The sequence below is a fragment of the Squalius cephalus genome (assembly GCF_949319135.1).
Source record: "Squalius cephalus genome assembly, chromosome: 8".
NCBI classification, from domain to species: domain Eukaryota; kingdom Metazoa; phylum Chordata; class Actinopteri; order Cypriniformes; family Leuciscidae; genus Squalius; species Squalius cephalus.
In genome coordinates, this window is record NC_137129.1 from 46,701,131 (window position 1) to 46,713,360 (window position 12,230).

A 12,230-nucleotide genomic window follows, 5' to 3' on the forward strand; every position below is an offset into this window, starting at 1 on the left:
CGATTAAAATATGATTAATCATGCACGGTTAATCACAAATGCAAAGCACAGTTCATAAATGCACAAGTACGTTCGCACATTTCTGAATTATTTTATGTGTTTGAATTGATCATCGTTGTGTGTGTGTGGATTGCTCTGGATCTGTGCCTGTTTTCAGACTTTCCTCCAGGTGTTTCTTCTTAAACTGACGTTGTTTTTAGCCAATCAGATCTTTCAAACGCCTCACTCAATGTTTTTCTGCCAATGTGAATCAGCTCATGCACTTGTGAATCATATTTTGCAAATTAATTTTGAGACTATTTATCAGCGTCAGACTCACTCTTGAAGGCAGGATACATGGGAACTGTGTTGGTGATGAGTGAAGCTTCATATCTGGATTCAGCCGTAACAGAGAAATCTGCACAGAAACCAACATCAGTCCTTCAACACGCATGAAACACGCGTGTCAGCTTTACCTGGAACTCGGACATTCCTCATTTAAGGCTAAACCATTGTTGTGGCTTTCAGACAAGTTGAGAGAAAACATAAAATACACATTAAAGGGGCATTCCACCCATTTGAACATTGTTTTTTATTTAAAGTGGGTTATATATGTAGTCGAAATGTAAAATAAATTTTGAATTTGGTGCCTTCGTGACCGAGGAAAGACAAAAAATAACTTCAGGACGCATTTGTATGAAAGACAACAACTCCCACAATGCACCACATTGCACAGCTCCGCAAGCCACTCCCACTAATCCAGAAAGCGCAAATCTGCCTATAAGAGAAATTACTCTTCCGTCTACAAGGCTAGCTACCACCAGAGCTTGAAATTCATTTCACATTCACACAAAATGTCTAGTTAGTTGGCGAACTCATTAGTGCATTACTCCTCGTTTGTATTTCTTTCGAAAAGGTGAATTATTGCATGGTACCTGGATGTTCAGTCAGAACATATGCGGTGCGAAGCTAGGATAGTTCTCAACACAAACGTCCGTGTCCTCGTCTGATTCAGAGATTTCGTCCAGGAGAAATTGTCATCGTTGAAATTCTTTCCCGCAGTTGGACTCTATCTCTGTGTTCGTAGCGGTTCGTAGCTGCATTGTGAGATCACCGGCGCCACCAGTCCGCCCTAACTCGAGCCAGTCCGGGCTCCTCGTCCGCGGCAGGCAGGTCTTCTGCCTCGGCTGCTCTTCGCTATAATGCGGCTTGTAAAGGTAGCCACAAACACCTGATTCAAGCATCAGACTTCCGAAATCCTCTTCCTCTATATCATATTGAGCACTCTCCTCCGCTATTGTCATTACTGTACATCTGTCTCCACAGCGCCTGTTAGCTTAGCTTCAAACAAGATGGAGGATATTGCTTTCAGTTTCAGAGAGTAAAGTCCCACCCACTGATCTGTAATAGGTCTGTAGCGTGAGCGGGTCCCGCCCCCTGGGAAAGATGAGGAACTAGTGCTTGTAGTCTCAACAGAAATCCCCCCCTCTTACACTTCCTCCTACAATGACGCAAAATGACGATTTTTGCGTCATTGTAGGAGGAAGTGTAAGAGGTAAATAATGGATTTCTCCCGTCTCAGGGGAAAATGAGAGAGTGTTGCACGACCATTCAATAGTATGACTGGGTTTCTAACAATGCAAAGCTTAATGCAAATGGGTGGAGTGTCCCTTTAAGTCTTTGTTTTATTACATTATGTGCATCTGTAGATTCCAATTACAATACATATCTTTAAAGTCCCCGTGAACCGGAAGTTGCAAACGACTTTTCTCCAGTGTTATGACGTATTTCCCAGTGAAAAGGAATATTGAACAGAGGGCAGGGTTTTACTCTAGCGCTCCTCCTCTCCATCTCTGCTCATAGCAGACTAACGGTTTGAGGGGAGTGGTTAAGCGTTGCCCAAACCAATTCCTCAAACCTACGTCATCAGAGAAGGTCCTCCAATGCAGAGGGGAGGGGCATTTTCAGATTTTGATTAAAGATTACCATGGTAAAAAAATTTTTTTTTAAATATTTTCTTGCACGGATTAATTGTTCACCACAAGACTAGTAATATGCGCTAACAAAGTAAATAGGGTCAATTTTGATTTCATGGGGACTTTAAAGGCGGTTTCCACAAATCAAGTTCTTTCTCCACTTCAGCATCACTTGTATCCACCAAAACTTACAGTTTTTTTCCTTTCTATATTCCGAAGGTTTTTACTGAGGGGATTTTTCATATATCTTTCGCCTGATTATATTTTTAACATTTTACTCCTAAAACATGGGGAAAATGTATTTTTTTTCTGTCTGTTGACAGTATTTCGTGATTTATGGAGTGATAGAGACAAATCCAAAATCCCCTCTGTAAAAACATTTAACATTAATAAGTCAACAAAATCAAACAAGAAATTTGAAACTGGCTTCATCCAATGTTCATATTAATGTTCTGGAAGTTTATGCAAATTATTGCATATTTAGTCAAAAAAATGCCTTTTGCATTTTTAAACATTTAAAATTTTAGAAAACTTGTAATACAAAACAACTGTTGTAATGTACTTAATAAATCAATTATAAGCAGTGAAGTATTTAATTATTAAGTAAAACTTAAGTAATTATAAACAATTAATAAACTGGGGACATTATGGTGATATCAGTTAGTTAAGAGTTTTACCCTGTTCATCTGTGGTGTTTACATCATTTGGCTTCTTTTTTATATCCAGTGTCATAAAATAACCGCTAAGAACAAGAGAAGTGTGTGTGACTGACCCGGCGGGTAGAGGAACGCGTGTGTGATGCCGGACTCCTGACTGAACGTGTTGCATGTGTGTGTGAGCTCGAGACGAGGATCCGCTCTCACACACTCGCTGGACGACACTGCCGCCACCTCCACCTGCACACACACACACACACACTGAAACACTGAAGCAGCTCAGAGGAACGTGTGTGTGTGTGTGTGTGTGTGTGTAAACGCAGTGGTTTGTGCACCTGTGCTGTCAGCGTGAACTCGCTCCACAACGGCATGTTGATGGCGTGACTGAAGCCGCTGCAATAATCGGACTGACACAGCAGTGTGTACGACGTCTGGAAGAGAACAGCGGGACGACCGAATGGCAGGTGTGTGACGTCTGCACACACACACATGCACACACACACACACACACACACACACACACACACAATCAAGAGATTCATGAATGCTTCTTTTTTTAAAGAAGTGAAAGAAAATCAAAAAAGTTCAAAAAATTAAAGTGTAAAAAACAATTAACAGAAGTTTAATTTTACTGTAAAGCAAATGTACTGAACAAAATATATATATATATATTTGATACAAAATTGGTATTTTCCTAAATAATTTGGACTAAAATAGCTAGAAAATCAAAGCTGTATGCCTAACCAAGTTGTGTTTTTGCAGTGTTTTTGCCAAATTTGCAGTTGATATCACAAAAATTGAGCCGCTAAAAGGTTTTAAACTATTGCTTCCGTGTAATGCTATGTCCGAATTCAAAAAAAGGGTTTTTATTATGATTGCTAAAATATGTGGGAAAAAAGGCAATTTTTTTTTGTTGTTGTATTTTTTCAAGGTTTTTTGGTTAAAGGAAGAGGTCTCCTCTTCTCTAGCTGTATATATATATATATATATATATATATATATATATATATATATATATATAGTGACAAAATTCAAAGCAAATGCCATGAATACTAGTGATAATACATTATTACACATATAATACAAATACATTATATTACATAAACAAAGCAAATGATATTATTTAATTGAATTATTCCTGTCCCTGCATCCCATCATCACATGACCTGTTATTACGGATGAGAACGTGTGAAACTGAAACAGATCTTAACTGTTCGACGGTCCATCGGCCGCAGGAGGAAACGTCTGGGAACTTTCTTCAATGTTGTTCTGTGAACGAGAAGAGACTCAACCCACTGACCTGTAGAGAACACGTGTGTGTGTGTGTGTGTGTCACACTGACCTCATCATCACAGTTACAGCTCAGGTCATGGGTCACTTCAGAGGGCGGGGCTAAAGGCGTTGGTGATGTCACTTCCTCTGGCTGAGTAGGAGTATATGTAGGGTTTCTCAACATGTCATTCAGACTGCCGTGTGTCCCGTTATTAGGGGCTGGAGTTAAACCCAGCAGATCTACAAACACACACACACACACACACACACACACAGATGCTGCATGAATCTGTTATGGTTCTCATGATCTAATACTCTTAAGAAACACGTCAGGATTTACTCACCACACATGACGTTATACAGTTCAATGTTCTCAAAAACAGGCACTTGTGTCTTGAAATTGAAGCTTGGTCCAAATCCCATAAAGATAGTCTATGAGAAAAACACAACGGAAACATTCATGGATGGATGGAGAGACAGATCCATAGATAGGTATATAGAATAATAGATATAACGAACGAACGATGGATAGAATTGATTTGAATAACATATATAGATGAATGTATTGTTTGATTGACTGAGATAGACTGACTGATAGACTAACTGACTGACAGATTGATTGATTGATTGATCGATTGATTGATTGATTGATTGATTGATTGACTGACCTGCATGCTGCTGATCTTGTTGTCAAACCCATGATCTCCAAAGTAGCCGCAGGTAGCAGGTGTTCTGCTCTCAAACACAAACATATTAAAACATCACTTGAGTTCAACTTCACACGTCTTGTCTGGTAAAATGGCTTTTTGTGAAGAAATTGTATTTGTTGTTAAATGATGACCAGAGTACTGACTAAGGGGTTGTTTACACGACACCGTTTTCAACTAAAAACGTAAAACTTTTTATGTGTTTTGGCCATTCGTTTACACGACAACAGAGTTCTGGGTGCCTGAAAATGCAAAGTTTTGAAAAAGTGCAAGTTTTTGAAAACGGTCTCGCTTGTTGTAAACGTACCCTAAAGCATTACTAGTAACACTTGTTTACTTGTTTAAAGATGCCAAGCACACATACTCAGTTTTTTTTAAAGTGTTGACTATGATATACTTGTGTTGTTTTCATATAAAGCTAACTGTGTCACTTCTAGTGCTGAACGGTCTCAAATACACACACACACACACACACACACACACACACACACACACACACACACACACACACGCACTGGTACTCACATGGCCACGTGCCACTTCCGGTCCATGAGCAGGTGCACGTCCTCGATGCGTCTGTTGTTGGCGTAGTGCAGGCGTTTGGGCAGGTGCTGCTTCAGGTACGGCTTGAAGTGCTGATTGGGCATCTTACACTGAAACGGAATGGGTCAAAAGTCACATGATGCACTATGCACAAACACAACAGTGGTTTTGTGTGATTTATATACTTACTGTTAAATTAGCTACAATCTCCTTCGGATTGTCTGAAACATGAAGAGATATGTCAATAAAATCAGCCATGTAAAGGTTTTAGACGTATCGACTTCCTCTGAAACTGAAGTAAAGTACTTAATTGACACTGTTTTGAAGAATTAACACTTTCCTAGAATACTACTGAAACTGAACATCTGTACTCGAGGAAAAACATCCTGCTGTACCGTGTGTAACTGCTGTATACATTGTGGAAATTGTGACTTTAATGCAAGTTGAGAAAAAATGGTTTAATATTTAATAATTCGGGTTGTTTTACTTGTAGAAACCATTTACCATCATTCATATGTGTTTTGGCTCAATAATTTGGTAATTTGAAGTAAAATTCGGACAGTTTCCATACTTTGTTAGCAAAATTGCTGAAGAATGTCTCTACAAATTCAGAGAAATGTTCTCAAAAGGTTAAATAGCTTTAAAAAACTGTATTAGTCTGTAGTTTTTATAATTATTTTAACTTAATAAATGCATGCACTCACATGGTGTGTTGGCAGTTTTGGGGCCGATTCTACCGGAGGATCCTGGTGTTAATGTGATGGCATCAACATCGAGTCCGTAAGAGCCCAAATACTCTGTTCGTTCACAGTGAGATTCCTCCATCCCTGAACACAAAGACATGGAGAATCTGCCATTAAACGAGCAGTGAGATCCGAGTCTTACCAGGCCATCATACGTTAGATTAGAGGTTTAGGGCAGAATATGAGGTATTTATTTCTCACTGTAGATTATAACATACATACCGTGATCGCCCACCAGCATGACGTTCACACAGCGATGGAGGTTCATCTGTTTCAGCCCATTCATCAGCTGACCGATGATGTTATCGATCTTCCTGAGCGTGTTATCCAGCTGTCCCAACACACACACACGCAGTCAAAACACTCTCAAACGCATGTTTGGCCATGAGCAGGAGTGTAAAGTACGTCATTACTACTGATATGAAGAATTTACACTTCACTAGAATACTATTGAAACTGACAACCAAATTCACGCACAGTAAGTCTTCTTTTGAAACTTGAAATTCATTTCACACACGTTTGTTCATTCAGTAGTATTGTAAACAGGGCTGTAGACTTGATCTTGACTGATACACTTGGTAACAAGTACACTAGTCATCTTCAAACTCCTCTATTCTCAGAGTTAAAACCAATGTCATATTTACCCTCGTCTAAATGTCAGATACTAATCAAAGTGTGTGTGTGTGTGTGTTTCACCTCGTTGCTCAGCGGCCCCAGGATGTGTCCGTACGTATCCGGCTGTTCCGAGTGGACAGCGTAGACATACGGCCTGGAAAAACACACCACACACAACTTAATGTGCAAATTAACTTTAGCAGAGAGAGAGCTGATACTGACTGAGACAGAAACACCACTATACTACTATATACAAAACACTTTATTAAAGGCACAGATAAATGTGACACTTATTAAAATGGGTTTATTTGAAGATTGTAAAGGTTTTAAGTTAACTTAAATTTAAAGTCTATTAATGTTAAAAATTATGGTGGCTACCCTTTTTTTTAACGATTCAGTCCAGTTTGGTGAACTGGTTCGAAAGAATGATTCATTCATGAACCTGACATCACTACAAGCAATTGGGCATGCCATAGCCTATTTGCTGGTCCGGTGAAGAAGGTAAAGCACTATCCATTTCCCATTCCCCATTTTCCATTTCCCCGGCCTAAGTTAGTCCTGGATCCTGAGCAGCCCAAGCAGCCCTGATGTCTCAGGCACAAAGAGGAAGAGGCTTCGTCTCACCAAGGTTGGACCACCCCCAAAGCGATGTGTTCACCTCCAAGACCCCCTGTTCAGTTCGGGGAGTTGGAGGTGCTATGTTTGTTATCGGTACTGGGTTCGTCCCACCAGTGATATGCGTGCCAAGACCTCCTTATGCTGTTATTGCGAATCAAATAAAAAACAAAAACCTACACAAAAAGAGCATTCCTCCTCTTCTTTATCCTATTACAAGCATCAGCTCCCCGCCACGTGTGACTCTTCAACCCCTCCTCCCATCAGGAGCCAGGCTTGGGAGGCCAACCCACTCAGATTTGAGTTTTGGAAATAGTCCAACAGGGCTCCTCGCTCCAGGGGTGTGACTAACACTTCAGTCTTGGATGACAATGCTCAAGTCCTCCGAGTCAAAGTCCAAGCTCTGTTAGCGGCGCACGTTGTGGAGAAATTTCCCATGGCCCACAGCGAGTCCGGTTTCTACAGCCGTTATAGACCCTCTTCACAGACCATTCTTGAGATTTGCGTTCGTAGGGGTGGCTTACCAATATGTAGTCCTGCCATTCGGACTGTCCCTGGCTCCACATATTTTTACGAAATGCAAGGATTGCTGAATTACCTCAATGATTGGCTGCTCTTAGTCAAGTCGCACACTTGATCTATGCGCGCAACGATCCTTGCTCCTCAGCCATTTAGAAAGTCTGGGGTTCAAGATCAATTTAAGCAAAAGCTCGCTATCCCCTACCCAACGCATCTCGTTTCCATGGGGCAGTCTTCAATTCGACCCAGATGTGGGCCTGGATTTCGCCGGAGCTCCCCGAAAATTCAGAGGCTGGCGGCATCATTTAGAAGTCTACTTCCCCTTGAAAACATTTCAGAAGCTACTGGGCCTTATGGCAGAAGCCTCCTCAGTAGTTCCCTTGGGCCTGCTACATATGCAGCCACTACAGCATTGGCTGTCCCACGAAGCCCCACGAAGGCCGCCTCATCCTCAGGGAGAACCACAGTTGCACCAAGACCTTGGTCCCCTTGAAATCACCCAATCTGTATCAGTTGGGGGTGGAAGTTCCAGCCAGAACTCATGGGGCACCATGTTCTGGTCCGGTTGGACAATACGACAGTGGTCCACATAAATCACCAAGGGGGTCTTAGGTCCCACCCGCTGAACAGGCTGGCGTGCTGTCTCCTCCTGTGGGCACAGAGCAACCTTTGCTCAGTAACAACAGTTTACGTGCCAGGATCCATTAACAGCTGAAGCGAAACAGTCCACCACCGAGGGAACTGAGCCTCCACCCCCAGACGGTTCGCATGATCTGGAGCTTTTTCAGGCATGCAGAGGTGGACCTCTTTACTTTGGAAGAACTCCCACTGCCCCAAAATTTCTTGAAGGAAAGGGATGCATTAGCCCACAGGTGGCTCTGCTCCCTCAGGCCATCAACTGATTCAGGGAGGACAGATTCTTCATTTTGCTGGTGGCACCACTGTGGTAGAACCAGCCGTGGTTCCCAGGGATAATTAGGCTGCTGTCGGCAGCTCCATAGCCAATCCCGCTGAGGGGGGACCACCTTTTCCAGGCGGGAGGGGCAATTTGGCATCCCTAACCCGAGTGGTGGAACCTCCATCTGTGGCCTCTCGACGGGAGCCTTCAGGTCTTTCCCGAGAGGTCATGAACACAATCTCTGAGGTTAGGGCACCTCCTCCAGGTGTCTTTATGGCCAAAAAATTGTCTATCTTATCCAGCTGGTGTTCAGCTAAGGGTGTAGACCAGGGGTCACCAAACTCGGTCCTGGAGGGCCACTGTCCTGCAGAGTTTAGCTCCAACCAGCTCCAACACACCTTCTTGAATGTTTTTAGTATGCCTAGTGAGACCTTAATTAGCTGGTTTAGGTGTGTTTAATTGGGGTGGAGCTAAACTCTGCAGGACAGTTTGGGGTTTGGGTTTGGGGAGTTTGAGTCTCCACCCCTGGTCTCCATGGCCTTCCAGGACAGAGCTTGGTGACCCCTGGTGTAGACCATCTATTTGCCTCTCTCGTTGAAGACCACTCTTAGGACTTTCCAAGGACTTGCAGTGCCCTATTGGAGTGAAGGGAACACTCTACCAGGGGAATGGCGTCTTCGTAGGCTTGGACTAGCGGAGTGTCCGGCTGGTTCTTGGCATCCATCTTTACCAGGTTCTACAACATAGACATCCCTTTACTATAGCGAAAACACTCTGGTTACTAAAGGTTCCCTGAGATGATGGGGATCAGCGCTCCATCAGTCAAAAAAGTCTGACAAAATTCAGCGCGACATAAATAGGCAGTCGGCCCTGTCCGTTTTGTACAGATGTGAACCAATCAGGCTTTAGTATTTTTGTTACAGTAATCCCTATCATTGTAGTTGTCAGAATAGTTATTGTTAAAGTGTTTACTATACTTACCTTATAGTAATCACTATAGTTATTGCTAGTTATCATTTAAATTATCACTACAGTTATCATTAATATTATCACTGTAGTTATCATTACTGTTATCATAGTTAGTGTTATATTTATAAATATAGTTATCGTTCTTGAAGTGAACAAGCTGTTATAGTATATTTTGTTATTACAATTACAGTAATGAGGACTGGGAGGCTTAAATGTCATTAAAAACAAAACTGTAGTGGTATACTAGTATAATAGTCTTAATCTTAGGCTTAATCTTCTTAATCCCCTCCATCCCAGGTTTGAGATAGGACTAGTAAGTGAGGAGATGGGGTGGAGGAGGAATGCTGGAAAACTGTCAGAGGTAAAAACTGCTGTATATATACCTCCTGATGTTAATTGAGTTGACTGGATGAGCTCTTCTCATGACAAATAAGTTAATTATCTGAACGTGCTTCTCCCGAACTTTGTTAATAAAACATCATTTTGTGAGATTCCATCATAAGTAAGTAAGTAAGTTTTTCCCAGTAAGAGGTGAAATGACGCACCTCTCGTCATCAGGCAGGTGCAGCCACTGCAGAATAGTGAGAATCCTTCTCTCCAGAGGAATCACCCTACAGAAAGACAGACCGACAGACAGACAGACAGACAGACCGACAGACATGTGTTTATTCAGGCCTTTAGAAACAACGTCTTTTCTAAGCACACACAGACAGACGTCAGAGATCTTGTTCATGAGTGGCTGCTCACTTCTTCAGAACTCAAGCGAATGAAGCTCTTCAGAGAAGAACATGACGATTGGGACAGACTGAGCCACTCTGAATGACCTGTGTGTGTGTGTGTGTGTGTGTGTGTGTGTGTGTGTGAGAGTGTCTGTGTGAGTGTGTGAAAGGTCTTTGTTTGAATCATGTGTTGGTTGTGTCATGAGTCTCTTGCAGTGACACTCTGAGCTTTGCTCCAAACACAGAATGCTGATTTGAGAAGAAAACCTCATTTGAAAGGAAACTCTGCTGAAGAAACAGCTGATAGTTCTGATTAATCGGTAGAATGTAGAACAAAATAACCATTAAGACCTGAAATCAATAATATGAAGCAGAATAAATGAAAACTGCGATCTCACCAGGGCCAGAAGAAGGTTCCCGCTTTCACGCCCTGTTTCTCTGCCGTGATCCAAATCTGAGAAGACAAACAGACAAAAACAGTTTAAAATATTAAACATGGATCCACTTCAAAATTTGCAACTAGGCTTTCCATGCAAACCCAAACTGAGCTTGATAATTTATTTAGTGTTCACATGTAAAACTCAATCTTAAAATGAGATTATAATCCCTATGTGAGCTATCCTGCTGTCTCTGCTGTGATTGGCTGAGAGCCGTGTGTGGGCGGAGTCATGACTCACGGGCTGCCCCCCCCACCAGCGGTGATTGAGCTTCTCCCGGCCTCTCAGTCGGAAATGAGCTTTGAACACGGGATCATACATGGAGTTGCACACGATCCCATGAGACTCAGGATACAAACCCTGAGGAAGAACACGAGTAAAAAACATGTGACATAAAATCCTAACTCCTGCACTTTATTGCCCTGCTTCTCCCGCTGCCGGTACGTCTTCATCACGCCACACAGGAACACACTCTTATTCTGCAGGCAGTGTGAGGGAAGGGAAGGTTAAAGGGATAGTTCACCCAAGAATGAAACTTCGCCCATGATTTACTCACCCTCAAGCCATCCTAGGTGTATATGACATTCTTCTTTCAGAATCTGTAAAAATTCTCCTTGTAGACTCTAATTCGTGACTGGTGTTTTGTTTTGCTCTATCCTCTGCGCTTCCGTGTTCGTCATGCATCTGGTCAAGTGTTATTCTTTCGCCATAAACCGATGCGTACGGCCGTCTGCTGGAAGCTAGTTATTTGGGGGACTGTGGGAGTTGTAAAATGAGCCTATTTCCAAAAAAAGTGGAGTATCCCTTTAAATATACATATTTTTCTTACACGGATGCATTGCTTCACTTCAGAAGGCCTTTATTAACCTCCCGGAGCCTGTGAAGCACTTTTATGATGGATAGATGCACTTTTATGATGGATAGATGCACTTTTATGATGGATAGATGCACTTTTATGATGGATAGATGCACTTTTATGATGGATAGATGCACTTTTATCATGGATAGATGCACTTTTATGATGGATAGATGCACTTTTATGATGGATAGATGCACTTTTATCATGGATAGATGCACTTTTATGATGGATAGATGCACTTTTATCATGGATAGATGCACTTTTATCATGGATAGATGCACTTTTATGATGGATAGATGCACTTTTATCATGGATAGATGCACTCTTTTGATGGATAGATGCACTTTTATGATGGATAGATTAAGTTTTATGGACTTCAAAACAGAAACAGCCATTCACTGCCATTATAAAGCTTGGAAGAGCGAGGACATTTTTAATATAACTCCGATTGTATTTGTCTGAGAGAAGAAAGTCATATACACCTAGGATGACTTGAGGGTGAGTACATCATGGGGTCATTTTCATTTTTGGGTGAACTATCTCTTTAAATTAAATGAGCTGCAGTGTGTGTGTGTGTGTGTGTCGGTACCGTGGCCAGCGTGTAGAGGTTCGGGAAGGTTTTGGACGGGTACATGGGTCTCATACGAGGGGCGTGAGTTCCACACGAAGCTACGACAGAAACACATGTAACAGTGTTAACAAGCAGCTGATGAACGAGAGACT

General features: G+C 42.0%; 1 protein-coding gene across 2 annotated transcripts in view; it reads right to left on the minus strand.

Moving 5' to 3' along the window:
- The window catches only part of enpp2l (ectonucleotide pyrophosphatase/phosphodiesterase 2-like), a 29,738-nt gene that overhangs the window by 10,413 nt on the left and 7,095 nt on the right, over positions 1–12,230 (minus strand). For both annotated transcript variants that reach the window (XM_079879470.1, XM_079879469.1), the window contains exons 7-22: positions 12,097–12,176; positions 10,889–11,008; positions 10,610–10,665; positions 10,038–10,103; positions 6,573–6,645; positions 6,099–6,207; positions 5,838–5,960; positions 5,323–5,354; positions 5,116–5,243; positions 4,552–4,615; positions 4,228–4,315; positions 3,954–4,123; positions 3,823–3,880; positions 2,947–3,086; positions 2,728–2,851; positions 320–397 (exon numbers count right to left, since the gene is read on the minus strand). In XM_079879470.1, the coding sequence (XP_079735596.1) occupies positions 320–397; positions 2,728–2,851; positions 2,947–3,086; positions 3,823–3,880; positions 3,954–4,123; positions 4,228–4,315; positions 4,552–4,615; positions 5,116–5,243; positions 5,323–5,354; positions 5,838–5,960; positions 6,099–6,207; positions 6,573–6,645; positions 10,038–10,103; positions 10,610–10,665; positions 10,889–11,008; positions 12,097–12,176 (1,509 nt within the window). The remainder of the gene's footprint in view (positions 1–319; positions 398–2,727; positions 2,852–2,946; positions 3,087–3,822; positions 3,881–3,953; positions 4,124–4,227; positions 4,316–4,551; positions 4,616–5,115; positions 5,244–5,322; positions 5,355–5,837; positions 5,961–6,098; positions 6,208–6,572; positions 6,646–10,037; positions 10,104–10,609; positions 10,666–10,888; positions 11,009–12,096; positions 12,177–12,230) is intronic.